Below are 18824 nucleotides of genomic sequence, written 5' to 3' on the forward strand. Positions count from 1 at the left end.
GTTTTGGGGACATCTGTTTGCCGTGAGATCATCACATAATTTTGCTACTGGCAAAATTAGGCCTTCCGTGCCAGCATGGCGTCCATCAAAGATTACTGCTACACTTGCATGGTTCTTTAACGTTGTGTTGATTGAAGTGTAATTAAAGCACACAGTCAGCACTTCATGATACTACTTCCACCCATACTGCTACTGGCTTGTGTGAACTGTTGCGGGGGAAACCTTTTCAACCAATACTATTATTGTAAGGTGAAGCATTTTCCCCTTGCAAGCCATCGTGTCATTACACTTGGGTGGCCATGTTGGGCGAGGGAACACTACTCATGAAATTATAAGAATGTAGCAAGCACTTTTTTCAGAGTAAGCACACAATATTTCCCAATCAAATGCTGTACTGAAGCTAAGCAACATGAGAGTGAAGTTAAAGTCCCTCTTAGTAGAGCTTCTTAAAGCTCTTTTTCTATTGATCACGTATGGTCTGACGACAGCTGCCTTCACAAGTGAGACATACAAATTATTGCTTTCTAAATATAATGCATCTATGAGATAAAGAATTTAATATGGCATGTTTCAGTGTACCTTTCAGATGTAAAATAGTGCTTCATGCACTACAGTGAAAGTACTCAAAAGGAGGTGAAATGATACACCATCAATAGTATGAAGTGAGAAAGAAATATCCTTCTTTTGGAGCCAAAGCCTACCAGGTGCATATTTTAAATAATTGGCAGCAATAGGTAATGCAAATAGCTGAACTGCCAAGCCAAACTTAACCAAATCTGCTCTGCCCATAACTTGGGGTGGGCGGTGAACTCTACTCGGCCGGCGGGGTTCACAGAGTGTTGGGCACTCTGTGCTCCGCTTGAAGTGCGGAGTTTGGCAAAAACTCCACTCCTGCCACGTAGCCGAGTTTACCTGCACCGATCCCCTTATACTAAAGCAGTCTTGTCAACCAGCATGACACCCAGCGCTGGGACAGTCACTTTGACGTGTTAGTGCTCTAGCTCTTATTAGAGCTTTTGACTATCACATGTTTGTTTTGTGACGCACTTGAGACCTCCCTGCCTCCAAGACTGCACAGCATCACAGGGTATAGGATCAGGCTGCATGAGCTTGTAAGGCATGGAAATGCAATTGAGGCTGGGTTACTACTTGATGCTTCAAGGAAAAGGGTGAGTAGCGCATAACACACATGCTAAGGCTTTCCGTTTCTTTCGACTGAGTGGTACAGTTAAGTGTTGCAAAAGGCCATTCTTGCACCTTGCAGCGTGTACAACAAACACCGCAAACACCAGCAATCCACAGCACCAGGTCTTTGCTTTAGGTTCGAGGAAATTTGCAGGTTTTGTGTTTTTCTTTTATCGCATGCTTGCCAGTGAATTTTCTGTTAAATGTTACAGAGGACGTTTTTTTTAACCAATCAGCTCAGTACTGTGCAGTGTAGCGCATACTTGTCGACCTGCCCTCATTTGGAGATTGTCGCTATAATCTCTATGTCAAAAGCCAAACAGCAAAATGTCTCTCATAGATTTCAGTTACTAGAAAACCTCTTATCCTACAAAATGCTTATTACTTGTTTATTACTTTCCTAAGCAATCACGCCCCAAAACAATTCATTGTTATGTGTTGCTTGCATTTCATTCTCACTTCCTTGATCACTTTGAGAAGTATGGTAGCATTGAGGAGGAATGAGAACAAGATATGCTTGAGAGTTGGGATGCTCGGGCCAGCGTACACCGTGTTACTCAGGAGAGCTCCTTCTTGTGCATGGGCGACGCTGGACAAATGTTTGTTTGTTGTGTTGTTGTAGGGTAATACCACCATGTCCTTGGTAGTAGTTGAGCCACAGCAGGTGAGACCAGTCCACTGACATGATTAATGATCATTATACACCTTACCTATGGCTATGACGAGCTCATTGTCAGTTATCCCAAAGAGCAGAAGTAATCAATGGCAGTATTATTGGGGTGACTGAAGATGACGGGTCCACTTAAAGGAGAGAGGTACAGCGCCTGCCTCATGGCTGTGGTGAGATCAGCATTCATTTCCTAATAGTGCCATTAGTACAGAATTGTCAGCCTTTTTAATCCGCTACACCTCGGAGGAGGCAATAATCAGCCTGCTCTCAGTGATGATGCTCAGAGGTGCTTCGAAGCAGCGCACGTCTCCCTAAAAAGAATAGTGTTTTCCGAGGAACGGGATTTGCTGCCAGCCTGCCTCTCTGATTTGATAGCATTACCTTACTCCTTCATTAATGATGTAAATTGGGCGATTTATATCCACTGAACATGTGGCAAGAATTGCCTCACAAGGCTGTTTAAGAGGACTTTTCACAACCCAGTACTAAGGATATTTGAGTGGAAAAATCGATAGCCTTGTCCCCTTTTCGATAGTTGTGCAGCCTTGTCGTTCAACATCACCCTTTTTGATAGTTGTGCAGCCTTGTCGTTCAGCATCACCCTTTTCGATAGTTGTGCAGCCTTGTCGTTCAGTAGCACCCTTTTCGATAGTTGTGCAGCCTTGTCGTTCAGCATCACCCTTTTCGATAGTTGTGCAGCCTCGTCGTTCAGCAGCACCCTTTTCAATAGTTGTGCAGCCTTGTCGTTCAGCATCACCCTTTTCGATAGTTGTGCAGCCTTGTCGTTCAGCAGCACCCTTTTCGATAGTTGTGCAGCCTTGTCGTTCAGCAGCACCCTTTTCGATAGTTGTGCAGCCTTGTCGTTCAGCAGCACCCTTTTCAATAGTTGTGCAGCTTTGTCGTTCAGCGGTACAAAAGGGGGTAGTGATGGACGGAGCATCTGAGTCAATCAAACACTCACACCCAGTCAAAAGATCTGGGTATAATCCATCACCGTTCTTTAGCCCACTCTGCCACCCTAGTTCAGACATGGCTATATGCTAATCAGTCTGACCCTGTGCCTCATGGGAACAGTCCAGCCCAAACTGCCAAGCCATGTCTTCCCTGGACTGGAAACAAGCTTCCGAGGACCGGTTTCTGGCATTCCAGCCGTCTTCAGCCCGGCTTGCTGGAATCCAGTGGCAAAGTGAGCAAGGGACTCACGTCTGAGCATACCCTGCCACACTTATGGCGGCCAAAAGCGGTACAAAAGGGGGTAGTGATGGACGGAGCATCTGAGTCAATCAAACACTCACACCCAGTCAAAAGATCTGGGTTTAATCCATCACCGTTCTTTAGCCCACTCTGCCACCTCAGTTCAGACATGGCTATATGCAAATCAGTCTGACCCTATGCCTCATGGGAACAGTCCAGCCCGAAATGCCAAGCCATGTCTTCCCTGGACCGGAAACAAGCTTCCGAGGACCAGTTTCTGGCATTCCAGCTGTCTTCAGCCCGGCTTGCTTGAATCCAGTGGCAAAGTGAGCAAGGGACTCACGTCTGAGCATACCCTGCCACACTTATGGCGGCCAAAAGCGGTACAAAAGGGGGTAGTGATGGACGGAGCATCTGAGTCAATCAAACACTCACACCCAGTCAAAAGATCTGGGTTTAATCCATCACCGTTCTTTAGCCCACTCTGCCACCCCAGTTCAGACATGGCTATATGACCGGACTCTCTGATTTGATAGAATTAACTTACTCCTTCATTAATGATGTAAATTGGGCGATTTATATCCACTGAACATGTGGCAAGAATTGCCTCACAAAGCTGTTTAAGATGACTTTTCACAACCCAGTACTTAGGATATTTGAATGGAAAAATGGATAGCCTTGTCCCCTTTTCGATAGTTGTGCAGCCTTGTCGTTCAGCATCACCCTTTTTGATAGTTGTGCAGCCTTGTCATTTAGCAGCACCCTTTTCGATAGTTGTGCAGCCTTGTCGTTCAGCAACACCCTTTTCGATAGTTGTGCAGCCTCGTCGTTCAGCAGCACCCTTTTCGATAGTTGTGCAGCCTTGTCGTTCAGCAGCACCCTTTTCGATAGTTGTGCAGCTTTGTCGTTCAGCAGCACCTCGTGGAATTCGGCAGTGTTTTTTGTTAACTCCACAGAATTCCATGGGGTGAAACTCTGCGAGATCTGCCCAGGCCTACCCATAACATAAACAAATGCACAACTGACAGATCTATTGCCGGACTAATGTTTAGCCTATGGGTGTGAAACATTTTGAGTGCTTCTCTTGCAAACTGGGTCATGCCTGTCTGGACTATGATACACAGACAGTCCTCTTCCGACCTCACAGTACTGAAATAGGAGGGAGACACCGATATATGGAGGGCAGTTACAAAGAGGAATATCTGTTTTGAGGGCTGGAAGAGTGGAATGTCAGAGGGACCTGCTAGAAAGTATCAGGGCCACACACAGAACAAGGGAACCCTACCCACTAAGGAACTAGGGCACATATTTTATATCAAAAAACAATGGTTCCAGTGGACAAGTAAAAGTATATTTGATAAATACTGAACAATGTCTAATAATAATGTGAAGGTTACCGAGGATGTAGGAAGGAAAAACAAAACTCATAACACCGATTGAATTACCATCAGTTGTTATTTTTTCAAGAATACAAAGAGTATACAGTTAAATACACTTAGTGCACATATATCAATGTGAAGACTTTCGAAAAAGGCATCCCAAGTGTAAAGTACACTGAGCTCAAACCCCCCCCCCCCCTTTTCACCCCCCACAGATGTCCCACATCGTCCCTGTCCTGACGAGACCCTCCATCCTGTAAAGGGTTGAATATTGTTTATATGGTCGTTTTCCCACTCCCTTGTAAATATACCCCTGTTGAAACCAAGCACATAATTGTCACTTGCTGTTCACCTCAGTGTGCTTTAACCACTCCTTCGGTTCACACTTTACACTCGGTAACCTTCACATTATTATTAGACATTGTTCAGTATTTATCAAATATACTTTTACTTGTTCCTCTGGAACCATTGTTTTTTTATATAAAAAAAAGGGTATACAACGTTCACAACGCGAGCGTTACAACGAAGTACCATTACCACGCGGTTATAACAACGAAAGTTGTTACAACGAATTGCGCTAGGTGGCGCTCAAGGATAATAAATCATTTAATTTACTATCCCAACACCTTCCCTACTATCCACGGGGACTGGTCTTGGAATAGTAAATTATATTTTTTTAATTTGCGCCCCCCCCCAACGCAAGTCGTTGTAACGACTTGCGTTGTTACAACCGCGTTGTAATGGTACGCGTTGTAAAAGTGTGCGTGGTAGTGACATACATCCAAAAGAAAGTATCAGGGAGCAACAGGAAAATTATGCATGGAAAGAGGAACTGATTAATGAATTTTTGGGCAGTACAATTGAGGGGAGACAATATGTGAGAATAGAAATTCTAGTGATGTAACTTTTCACAGTGAGACATATTGAGGAAGCAGTCTACAGAGACAGCAGGGGAATATCAGGAGCTGACACTTTCCAGATTGACTTGAGTTGCTTCTGTAGACTCTTTTCTGTCATAACTGCTGGCTAATTACAGTCAGTGCTACTAGGGAGAAACGTAGTCCAGTGATATAGTTAAGCTATTGTCTCGTAGTTTTGTAGCGTTCAGTTAATAATTTAAGTGCGATGTGGATGAACGGTGTGGCTGAGAAGCAGTCTTGCAGTTTGATTTAGATGTGTTTGAGTAGCGTAGTTCAGATTCAATCCTGTGGTATGGATGAGATGTGGTCTTGTGTTTTAGTGCAGCTGTGGTCTGATGGTTTAGTTAAGATATGGTGTAAAGATATAGTTCAGGTGAGGGCAGCCACGGCCCGTATAGGGCGTGCCACCGGGCGGTGATGTGGGGCGGGGGAGGGAGGTTGTAAAATGCGGCAAACGGACAATTTCAGGTAAGTAAAGAAAAAAATAAATGAAACAAATTTTTTTGCGCGCGCTGCATCACATTTGGCGATGCAGCGCGCACTTCGTAATTCATTTTTTTGTTTGTTACTTACCTAAAATCGTCCGTTTGCTGCATTTTACAATCCCCCCACCCTGCACCTCCCCCGCCCCACGTCACCACCTGGTGGCACGCCCTATACGGGCCGTGGCTGGGTATGGGCTTATGGTTCAGTTGAGAGGTGGTAGAGTTGTTCATGAGATGTGGCTCAGTTGACATGTCCTCAACTGTGGATCTAGGAAATATGACTTCTTATACCAGTTTAACCTCTTTAGTAATTTTACACAAATCAAATGGCAGTAGCGATTCTCAAAGACCACACAGGTTGTTATTCCCAATTGTTGTACCTTTGTGCACACTCCCACAGTTTTGACTGCCAACAAAACCAAATCTATTTGTAAGATACTCACTGTACAACAGGGCAACACTTATCACATAATTTTTGCAAAACGTCCAAGAAGTCAAAGCTGCAATCACTTGTGATCAGATGGTCAAAGGCTCAAGCCTATTTCTGTCAGAAACATTGTACTCCAAGCGCTGGATTATTCAAATATTCTTTATTTTCAAACCCGTTTTCCAATTTTGGACAGAGCCAGCCAATGCGTTTCGTTCCAATGAAGGGACTTCATCAGGGCAAAGTGTAATTTCACATACAATTTCAGTAATTTACATATCCTTAATTCCAAAATATGTATACTCATTCAGGGTTCTTTGTATGTTGGGCAAAGCAACAACCCCACTTCTTGTTGACATCTTATCGAATTAAGGGTATGCAAATTAACAGAATTGTATATGAGATCCAAATTCAAATGATTACATGGGAACAGGACCACTCGTAAAAATGTATTCATGGGAAATGAGACTGCGACCAACCATGCTGTGCATGAAAATTGGAAAATGATACAATGCTTCTATTTCAGATCGGTAGCAGCAGACGAGAAAAATGGCGCGGTTACTCCGGGCAGTTAAGCTCATCATTGACACCTACAGCAGCTACAGTCGCCAAGAAGGTCACCAAGACAAGCTAAACAAGGACGAGTTCAATCTTCTGATCCAGAATGAGTTTGCTGATATTATCGAGGTATGTTTAGGACAAGACTTAGTTCCAGATTTGGCTCTGGCCTCAAGCTGATGCCCTGCTCCTGGCATAGTTAAGCACACACATTCATGAACATGGAAACAGAGACCCATCCCTACAGCTAGGCATGAGTATGCTTTTGATGCAGGGCAATGGTTCATTGACAGAAGCATAGTACAGGACCAGCTGCTTTGAAGGTTAAAGCTGTGGTACAGTTACTGATGAGGAAAAAACTACCATTTGAATCAGATTTTATACTTCCTTTAACTTTTTTATGCTTGGATACTTGTTCATAGAGCTGCATTTAAATGGAAACTGCAGAGAGGTACCTATATTAGAACAAATCTATTGCACCCTTTTAAAATTCTTACATGACTCATATTCAAACACTGAACCACTTAAATGTTATGTTAGAGTAGCCAGTAGACCAAGCAAAAAAAATCATTTCCTAGAGACACCCTTTGTGCTGCAGTACTACATGGTTTCAACCCACATTTTCCTTTGCTTTCACCCTGGCGTCTCACGACTCCCCTGCTGTCTCACCTCCTCCTACCCATGAAACACCTCTTTCCCGTGCCCATATAATCTCACCCCTTGTTGTTTATCTGTCTAACATATCTAAACCTTCCCAGTGTCAATTCCTCCTTCCTGTCACTCACATCATGGACCTGTTTCCCTCCTTCCATATAGTTGTCCCTCTTACTCTCCTTTGCCGTGTCCAGATTAGGGCTCTTCTCACATCTTACACCCCAATAGAACTCTAAGGTCATCTAATACTGGTCTTTTAAAGGTCCCTCGCACTCAGAAGGCCAGATGGGGCGGAAAGTAATTTTCCTACATATCCCCCAGCCTTTGGAATTCACTGCCTATCGGCTTGAGAACTGCGCCCGATCAACTCAAATTTAGAAAGTTCCTCAAAACTGGCTCTACTCCAAATAACTTCTCTACCACATTGATAGATTAGAATAATGCTTCCTCTCCCAGTGCTGGGAAGCCTTCGGGTAGCCACGCGCTCGACAAATCTTCAAAGGAGAAGTCTTACTCCCTCCTGTCCTGTCTCTTCTTCTCCTAGTTTTCTCTCTCTTTCTCTTAGTTGCTGTTCTTAATTCTCTTCCTCTTGTCTTTCTAGAGTTTCTTTCATCTCTATCTCATGCTTCTGCTTTACTCTATCTCCCCCCTTCCCCAATGCGAGATTATCTGAGTCTGCTTTTTCATGACTACAATGAACACAATCTTGTTTCTGTTCCATTTTCAATACCGTTTGCAATGTCTTCTCTACCTCTTTTGTGTGCGATAGCAGGTCATACATTTCCCAATCTGTTTTTAATGCATTTGTACACTAATGTATGGATTATGTGAAGTAGCCTAACTTGAGACTGCTTGTGAAACAAATCATGACATATACACAGACAAAAGTAGCCAAAAAAGGCAACAAATAATACATTCATGTCGAATTCTGGAGAACACAATATGGCCTTACATTTAGTAATGATCTATTCTTTTTTAATAAGAGGCTGGTCTTTAAACTCTTTTTGTAATGGCCAACATTTGATTGACCTCATCAAAGGACCTTTACACTTGCTCAACTCATGTTGAGCAACCCAACTCATAACACAGAGGTCTCAGTTGCCATGCAAGAGGCTTGAGTAACTTTTCAGATCCAATTTATTCTTTCTGGTCTTTTATTTATGGATGCTGGCCTATCATGCCATTTATGGAGTGTTCTTCTTCAGGCAGGGTCCAAGCATAACTCACAATGCATCAATTCTGAGCCAGCTTGTCATAGGGAGAACTTGCAGCTCGTCTATCTAGGTGACATATCATTCTGGGAAACCTCCAGGCTGGATCTGGGAGATGAAACTGTTATGGAACCCGCACATATAGAATGATATCACCCCAGTGAGGCGAAGCAATACTTTACGGTGCATGCGACAGATGAAGCAGTTGGGGGGATGTGGAATAAGCTGTCACATTCTCTCAGTAGAGGCAGGCAGTGTTTTCCAGCTGCACTCTGTGTTTCAGGAGCAGTGGAATAGTTTAGGGTTTTAAAACAAATAAACTTCATTCAAGGAACTGTGATCAACAATATCAAAAATCACCTGCAGTGACCAGAATCTCAACTGGTGAAGTAGAAAAAAACTTCCCAGTCTGAGGATGGTAAAACAAGGCGAGGAAGGGAACAGGCTTCTGTTATTCATGTAATATGGCCGATGAGAACCAGTATCCCAGAGTTCACATGTTTGCATCCAATAGGCCACCGTACAAGTTGACCACAAATAGCATTCCTACTTTTAACATGATGGCTATAGCAACCCATCTTACCAGTGTCACACAAATTAAGGAGTAGATGAACGAACAGGGCAACACGTCCCACTAGCAAAAGCCTGTAAGTGCACTAACAGAAACACCTGGGGGCTTAATTACAAGGGAATGGCAAAGAGTGGTTTTAAGCAAACATTTGGAAAATGCAGGGATGTGCCATATTCACAAGAATGTGGCGCACCCCTGCGTTTCCCCTAGCGCTGGTGCTAAATCTAGCTGCATAGCGCCAATGCAGGAACCCTTGCAGCATAGTGCAAGGGTGTCTGCGTTGCAGGGAATCATTGATTATGTGCAGGGAGGTGTCTCTTCCTGCACATGAACAATCCAGAATGACGAATTGTAACTTTTTTGTGCGCTGCAAAGTGCAGCACACATAGAAGTTGCAAATCGTCATTTTGTTAATTGATTGTTTATGTGCAGGAAGGGACACCTCCCTGCACATGAAAAATCATTCAAGGCTATTTGCTGTTTCTATGTGTGCTGTACAATGCAGCACACACAGATAAAGCAAAAACGAGGACAAATGAAGTATTTTCCCTGTTCCTAATTTTGGCACTGCCTCCTATTTCCACCACCCTTGCAAATAGGGGGAAGTGTAAAAATCAATGGCTGTTGCGGTGGAACGCCCACAACAACACCCATTGTTAGCCCCTTTCCTTGCTAAGTGTAGTTTGAAAGGGGGCCTTATTTACAAGGCGGCGTTAAGCCACTTTAAGTGGCTTAGCGCTGCCTTGTAAATAAGAAGGGTTTTTCGCCACAGGAACGTCATAAAAAGGTACGTTGCTGTGGCGATAAGGGCTTGCAAATATGCCCTCTGGTGTATGCATGGTAGAGTGTATAGCACAGAGATGCACAATGGTGGTTCACTGGCTCCTCCAAGCTTCAATGCAGGTGCTTCCCCAGCCTGAAAGGGGGCCTTGGTAGCAACCTACAGGACTCTTCTCAAGGAGCAAGGTGCCTCTGATCATGCCCTCACATAGCAAACCCTGCTCTACCCCAGGGCAGTGGTTCTAAACCTGCAGTCGTTGAATCCCAGAGGGTCTACAATCCATACTGAGGGTGTCCGGGACTGCTTTGAAAATTAAATAATATTAGCAGATTAATAGTATGTATTTAAATAAAGAAGCAACATTGAAAATGGTGAAATGTTCTGTAAATGTGAATCTGAAATTGGAGGCTAAACATAAGTTGGCATCCTCAGGCTGATTGGTGGGAGCAGTGCAAGTGCATCAAACACACTGCAGTATGGACAGTGGTGGCATAAACTGAATTTAGAAACTCCAACCATCTCATTAAAATCAAAACTTTGATTTTTGTGTCTTTGTTTGCGAATTAAATAAAATAAGTCATCATTTGTGTATTAGTCTGACAGATGCTTGTTTCTGTATTTTTGTGTACTGTTTTGCAGTTCAAATGATCGAAGTTGCTTAGGCTGGGGTACCCCGGCTCTAAGTGGTGATTCAATAATGATTCTGTGGGGGTCCCCCGATTCCAGTAAAGATTAAGTAGGTCCACGGAAGTCAATGGGTTAAAATCGCTGTTTTGAGGCCCTATATATCAGTTGTGTGGAGCAGTATTCCCAAGCGAGATATGGGCCTGCCAGATTCTGAGGATTACCCAGTGTTAGAACATACCTAGCCAGATCAAAATGAGTTTTTGTCAACATTTTCTGACTTCTTTCAGCAGACTAAAAATCTATGTAGAAACAGTCCCTGAATTAGGATTTGCATTCAGAATTGGCCCTGACAATTGAATTGCGGGTCCAGCAATTTAGTCCCAATTCTGGGCCCAACATTATATGTAATGACACTAACAAAAGGGACCGGAAATGGAGTTACCTGTTCCAAACACCTAATATGTATGGCCCCATGCTTTGTAAATGGCCGAATGATGTATCCTGTGGCGTCCTTACATTGTGCTTTTCATCCTTGGCAGGCTCTAGCCAGGGTACAAGTCCTATAAAAAGAAGTGGGGGGACTAGCAATATGGTACTGAGACAGAGCATGGACCTGATGGCCTTTCGGAAAAGTCTTAAAACGTGGCTTTTTAATCACTAGGCAGGAGGCTTGAAACCAACGGGAGCTATCACTACAGCGCCAGGACACCGGTTGGTAACAGCGCACTCTATAAATGATATAAATAAATAAATAAATATGCAAATAATCTCATGACGTCACGTGGTCAACGTGTCCCGATGTCTGAAAATTACACAGGGACACGTTCAGCTTATTTCTGTGGGGCCCAGGTTCTTGGCAGGGGCTAGGGCGTCCACCCTGTGAAAAAAAAGAGGGGGGGACACCGTTCACCTGCGTGTACCCCCGACTCGAGCCCTGGCTGTAGCAGATCACAAACGTTTGCTGATTTGCTCAGTGATCCATTTACCAGAACAGAAAAAAATGGTTTCACTCACCCCTACTACTGATTGTGGAATTCTGAGTCCTTACGTTGCCATTGTCCGAACGCCCACCTGGATGCTTGCCCTGCAGGATCTGTAGCTCGGGCATCCAGAAACGGCACTGCAACAACAGTATTTCCTTATTTGCATGGGCCATGGCCACATTCATATGAGGGCATCTTTCTGCCCATGCAAATGGTCTATTTTACTGATGCAAAAGTGTCCTCTGGCAGTGGCTTCACCCTGGAAGCAGTGACCGTGTACCATGCCCCCCAAATGCCGTTTGAGGGAGACTAAGCAGCCTATATCCTCATTCGTCTTTGCGGGTGGACCAAACGCAGGCTTTTGCCCTGGCCTGCACACACATTTAGGCCCAAGTCCTGACATGGCCGGTAACCGCAGGATGAGAGACCCAAGCCGGAGTTGCCACCTCTCGCGTGTTACTTTTAGCGAAATGAAGCTTCAAAATGATTCAAAACAGGCATGTGCAAACATTAATGAGATCATAAAACCGGATGTGCAAAGCATTCAGGGCCAGACTGGCCATAGCGGGCACCGGGCGTTTCCCTGGTGGGCAGCAATACATGCTGTAAAACGCGAACTTGGTATTTTGATTCACTGAGTCCTAAATCACAGCTATTACCAATCATCTTCTGTACGAGCAACACGAAGGAGATCAGTATTAAAGTGCAGGCAGGAATCACTGTTTTAATAGGCAAAGAAAACTCCAATAAAACCAAACATGTCCAACTCACAGAGTAACATTTAGAGCCAACAAATATCACTCCTTTCAACAAGTCAATAGAAGCACCTTCAGTGAAAAGGGGCAACATTAGCAAGCTGTTACAAGGAATATTTTATGAATATTCCTTCAAAAATGCAAAGCTGAGGTGACGAATGAATGTCAGGTGGTGGTGAAAATCTTCATAGCCTTGTCACCTCGGAATGTGTCCTAGCAGTCCCGCTAGATGACTGACTTTTTAGTCAGAATTAAATCCTATAATCCTGTTTGCCAGGGGAACCGGTTTCAAATGCATGCTGGGCTTGGTTGTGGAAGGCTTTCCACTTAAAACCAGAATTGTTCAATGTGACAGTCATGTCACCCAGCCCTGTTATGGTATTCCTTTGATGCACAAACTACACAGAATGGAAATGTGGTAGCTGTGACCTGTGAAGAAGCTACTTCGGCAAATTGAACTATGGACTGGGCTAGAAATTAAGCCAGCTACTGCCTCAGTCCCCCTGTGTAAGGCCTTTGGGCAAGTCCTGTGCAAAGTACCCATTTGGCACAGTTGTGCCCTTCAGCTGTGTTCCATGCCTGTTGACTAGTACACCTCCTTTTTTCCCATTAATTTGTTTTAACAATTTGTGAATTTAGATGCTAATTGGTGGATCCCGAAAAACCTTTGGGCACTAGAGCGCTATATCGGTGTCCACATAATTGCATACAGAAGCTCATTGCAGTAGCCATGTGCCCAAATTTTTACTTTTTTTGGTAGGGGCAGGAGGGCATTAAAACAGAGACTTTCTAAATATCCTCCAAGAATCAGAACCCTATTGGCAATCTAACGCAGAGACAGATTTAGCACACACAACATTGGCGGACAGGAGAGGTTTAAATACCTCCCCTAATAAGTGCTTCAAAGGCTTCCACTATGTCTGTAAGTCTTTGTGTCGATCCACTAGCATGGTCCATTCTGCTGTAGAAGTAAGGCTCTTCTTCGTCCACTCTGGTGCAGGTGTTATATCCAGGGCCAGCTTTAGCGTTGGTGGAACTCAGTGCGATAATCTTTTTTGGTGCCCACCTATGACTTCTTACTCAGATTCCCTCACTACAACCAAGGCAAAAGTGCCACACATCTCTCCATAACCCCGCTTTGCAATACTTTTGATTTGTTTTAAAGTGTGTGTAAAGACAGGCGTTTTTATTCCACTCAGATATCCACATAAAATACAGCTATGTTCTTTGGTTCAGACATATTAACACTCTGCACTAATTTATGGCGAGTCAAAACTGCCATTAGACAAAACTCGATCTCTCTCGCTGGAAGGAACTTTAATCACAAGAGCCGTAATGACATTTTATTGCTGCCTGAAAGCTGAGCTCACAAGGAACTCTGCAGGAGGTGCTTTTAAATTGTACATTATTGAGGAACACTGCGCCCCCCAGAGTTCAGTGGCAGTGCCTCCCTTTCAGGTCAGCGCCCAGTGCGGCCTCACCGGTCGCGCTGACCTAAAGCCGGCCCTGGTTATGTCTGCACCCTCTAGAGAGCTTTTCATAAGAAAGATAGGTGCCTGGGTTAGCCTACTCAAGTGTGGGGGCTCACCCTAAACGTCAATGGTTTGGAGACACGTGGAAAGATGCAGGGCGTAAAATCCTGCGCATTTCGCTCCAAGATTTTAGGATCTTGGACTGTAATAGAAGAGCGACCAGGCAGTTAAGAGGGGGGAGTGCAGTGCCATGCAGTGTAGTGCAGTGTGGATGTTTAGTATTCCCATCTATGTTTATAGTCATATATTTTTAATGTTAATGTTTCCGGTGAAAGCACTTTGAGGTTGCCAACTATTGTACACCTGAACACAAACACAGGTGCTCAATCAGAGATCTCCTGCAAGCGAGGGTGTAGCCCTCCCGTCGGTCTCTCCCCTTCTTAATCACTGTAGACAGTAAAACAAAAAATGAAAAAGGTTGTTAAAAGCACAGACGGACAGGGTAGGGCTGGGCGATGCCCAGGAAAGGTTTTATAATTAATCCTGGACTGATGCAGTTTTGGGAGGGGTGAATCCTGTGCAAGAGACATCACGCTTTCGAAGTCAGAACATTTACCTGGACTAAATGCTCTGAATCACATTCCGAAAGGGAGTGTACAGCGACTTGGAACATACCAAGTGATAGTACTGTGTAAACAGCCGCCACAAGCAAGAACTAGGACACGACTTTGTCCAACGTTTATTACTTTGTACATGCACAGAAATAACTCTACAGAGGCTTGGGTACTGGGGCGCAATGCTCAGAGAACCAAATTAAATGTTTATTGGATACAACATTTGAAAATCACTCACTCGGATGTACTAAACTCACTATGTAGATGGTTCATTGCAGTGCCATGGTTCTCACACTGATGTTGACTCAGTCATACTTTGCACATTCAATGGGGACAGAGTCATTCGCCATTGTGTGTGGTACACACTCTCTCTCTCTCTCTCTCTCTCTCTCAAGAGGGGAGGGGTTTTAAAAAGACTCCTCTCCTCAAACAAAATCCAAAAGTAACTTTCAGCCTCTCCTTATTGTGAGAACATGCCATATTTTCTAGGCAACCCACGGTCAAAATCGCGAGGAAGGGTTTTGAGGTATTAAACATATCATGGGAACTGTGGGGTGAGGTGCCCAAAATATAGCGCATGGTTTGGGACTCACAGCTCATGGGCAAACAAAAATGGACCATATTGATCTGGTAAACCTAGAATAATGGGAGGCTAGAGTGTTATCCATCTTATGACCTCCCCCCCTCGATCCAGAAAGTAAGGTGGTGAAATTTGGCATGTTGTATTGTTAAAAGGGGTTCAAAGACAACCAGTAACCAAAGACCCTTTTATGTTGCCCGGCGGTGTCGCCTCTATGACCCACCAATATTAATCAATGAAGAAGCAGGCGCTGGAGACTGGAAGGCAGGAAACGAGGATTTTATTCTCTCCGGAGGAGAACACATCAATTCAGACAGCAAGTATCGTCACGAGGTGCTCTAACCACATCTCTGAGGCCTGGCCTCTTATACTAGGGTTTATGACCTTTATTACATGTAACACATTCTCGCAACACTTTGATATTTGAAAGAACATCCTCGGAATCTCCCCTTCAGGCCCGTTCCCACATACATTTACAGTTGAATTCCCCACCCCGGTCACAAGGTGATGAGTGTCGCGCAGCAGGGCATTCCGCCGATTCACGGAATGCGTGGGGTTGATCGGATCTCATAGGGTGGGGGCTTTGATCGGCTCGAGGGTCTTTTGATGGGGAGGGGAAGCTTCCTACTGTACGGGGTAATAAACAGTATCCGCAGGGCCAGGTGGCGGCCTGGGAACAAGGAAGACAAACGGGGACACAGGAAAAGGGGGTTTGCATCAAAAGGGTCTGAGACCATGAAAGGAATGAAGGGAGGTGTCGCGCTGGGAACAGGATGGGATTCTGTGGCGGAGCTGCGCTGAAGAGGGGTTTATGACCCAAGGCATGAGAGAGCGGGGGTTGTCAGCGTGCGGGGGATGCTTGCGAGGTTAGGAGAGAGAGAGAGAGACGCGCTGGCTATCAGCGAGGGGCAGGGAGGCCATGGTGCTCAAAATGGCTGCCGCTTACGCGCACGAATGGGCTCGAAAGGGGCAAGATGGCGCCGATAATGTTCACCAAACTGTATTAATTTTCCACAGTCCTCCCTTTAACATTTCCAAGACATCTTGCTGGCCTGTTTCCTATCTATACCTATTGCAGCGGTCATAAGTAAGGGAGAGGGGACTTAGGCAAAAGAACTGTACAAAAACATCACATTATAAACATCACATTGAAAAATCTCATCATCTAGTAGGCGGGTTCATCGTTAAGTTGGTTGCAGAAAAAGTCATCGTAATGCAATATCAGACTAGAATTATGTAGCGAGGGCGTTGGGTACAGATCATAGATACTTATTGTCATTTGGAATAAGAACTGGTAAGTTATCATATAAGTAAGTCCCTTTAGTACTCGGTGGGAGCATAGTCAGTCCAATGGTGGTTGGGAGAGAAATGAGGTATAGTAAAAATAAAAATCAGAGTTCTCAGTGTCTTTGTCGTCTTCTGTTGGCACTGTTAAGCACCTGGATTACAATTCGTTCTGTCAACAGGAATGTCCATGTGGATTGAGTCGTTGGAGGTCTGCGGGCAGGGGTACATTTTGTTTGGTTTCGCCAGACCTCATAGGAGAAATGCGTTACGGTTTTGGAGCAGGTGCATTTTCTTCCGTAACCCAGAGCATAGTTATTAGGAGGCAGAAAAAGGATTGTGATGAAAAGTGCAATTGTCTTTGAGTTGTGGGGTCTGTTTGTTTCTTGAGTCTCTGTGGTGGGTTTTTCCTGTTGTTTCCATCATCATCGAGGCGTTCAGCAGCGGGTAGAACCACATACTTCGTTCATTTTCTCTTTTAGAGGCGACCCTTGGTGGAGTTCTTGGTCACCGTTCTGGGATTAACATAGTTCGTGGTCTACTTAGTCGGAGCTCCCTCCCTTTTGACGCAGGGAGCACCCTTCTCTGGGTAGCTCAGTAGGATTTGGAGGAACTTGGAAGTTCAGGTGGAAAGGTGTGTGTGTGAACAGTCCTTATGGTAGGTCGGAGGAGGAGGGGATGGAGCAGGGCCAAGTCGGGAACAGATCAGGGGGACGGAGAATTTGAGACAGGCGGGTCCGTAACCAGGTTCAGAGAGCGGGGACTTTTTGGCACACGTCGATCATAGAGCAGGGGCTTCAGGTCAGCCCTTTCCTTAGCTTTGTCTGAAACAGTGCCTCATCCTGCGACTCCTTACTGCTGTGGTCTCGCCTTGGCCTCCGTCGCTGAGGTTCCGCGATCCGCAGTCAGGCCGCGTGCTCCCACATCCGGTCTCTTTCTCCTCCGACAGTGGTACCCTTAAATGAGTTCGAAAAGACAGTCTTTAGAGATTTTGCAGAAGAAGGTAATTACATAAACCTATTTCTCTCCCAACACCAAGCAACTGGGGTAAACATCCGCTACATTGAGATTTGCAGCTAACGTATAAACAATTTGATGATGGGTTTGCTGGATTTCCTACAACTTCCCTTTGTGGCTAATTCTTTGGCGTTTTGTTGGTTATTACATTCATTTGTCGTGGTACGAGGTCTGGTACCCATTCATTGCATTCGTCTATTACAGTAGATGTCAGTTCTTCTGGCAGAGACCCATTTCCCTAGTACGAGTCTTGCAAGGCTAGGCCGGTCTACAGGGCTTTGTATCTTACGGAAAAGTGCAACGTGCTATTCACCATAGTCTGATAGGCATCCTTCTGAGGGATGAACATAGGCTAAACGACTCTCCATTACATCAATGCGTCCTATCTTTTAGCTAAACATCCTATTTTCAACAGGGTTTACTGCAACAAGTTCTTTCAGTTTTCGATCTAATTCTAACTTTGCACACATCTTTCTAACTTTCTATATAGTTTCTCGCAACCTGACTACTACAAAAACTCGGGGGGGGGGGGGCTCGCGATAATTATTAAACTTATCCTTGGGGTGGGTGGGATCTTATGGAAAACAATTAGGAACACAGCGAATTAGAGCAAGGGGCGTTTTTCAGATTCTCGTTCAGGGCAGCTGATACCGAACTGGGGGCATTTTGGGAAGACGGGGGTGTCTCGATCATTTCTTACTGTTTGGGGTATGGAATCAATTTGGAATGGGGAAGGTCGCATTACCACAGACATTTTTTTTTTTTTATCATAGAAGCCACTGACAAATAGTTCCCTGACTGTGGGTCAAATTTAGGGAACCTTAGTCGTCTTACCTGTCCCTTTCCTTTTGGTCAATTTAATTTTCATCCATATTTAGCAGAAAAGGAGAGGTAGTAACGTGGTATCGATACAATTTTATTTAGGACGAATTTGTGCAAATACTTGTGGTATTTGGGGCCAATCAGGAGGTGCACCAGGTTCGCCAATTAGGTGCCAGTCGCTAGGAAGAGGGAAAGTGTGGAGGGGTGAAAGAGAGAGAGAGAGAGAGAGAGAGAGAGAGAGAGAGAGAGAGAGAGAGAGAGAGAGAGAGAGAGAGAGAGTAACAATAGGCCAAATAGTACACGTGTGGCATGGAGAATGACCGTGTATTGTTTGGGCTATTCAGTGCATTACCCAACGTTAGACGTTTCGGGTCTGTGTTAGGATGTAGAAAGCATGCAGTTTTGGGACGGAAGAGCGTTAGGTCAGGTACAAAAAGGTCGCGCATTGAGTAGGGCGTCTTTTTTTGTGTCGTCTTGCAGCGTTAGTCCGTTTTCATGCATCGGGCGTGACGTGGCTCCAGATCCTTTACGATACCCTAATCGGGACTCCAATGTAACCTGCAGAGGGAAAAAGGGAGGAAAAGGGAGGGGGAACAACATTCGAGCACATCAAATGTACGGGCACGAAAGTCCTT

The 18824-nt window shown here is 44.7% G+C and overlaps 1 protein-coding gene across 1 annotated transcript in view; it reads left to right on the forward strand.

Annotated features, from left to right (window-relative positions):
- Positions 1–18824, forward strand: part of LOC147673708 (uncharacterized) — a 63237-nt gene that overhangs the window by 25402 nt on the left and 19011 nt on the right. The window contains exon 2 of the mRNA XM_086947627.1: positions 6787–6947. Within this exon, the coding sequence (XP_086803753.1) occupies positions 6810–6947 (138 nt within the window). The 5' untranslated portion in view covers positions 6787–6809. The remainder of the gene's footprint in view (positions 1–6786; positions 6948–18824) is intronic.

Source organism: Lissotriton vulgaris, chromosome 12 (genome assembly GCF_964263255.1).
Source record: "Lissotriton vulgaris chromosome 12, aLisVul1.2, whole genome shotgun sequence".
NCBI classification, from domain to species: domain Eukaryota; kingdom Metazoa; phylum Chordata; class Amphibia; order Caudata; family Salamandridae; genus Lissotriton; species Lissotriton vulgaris.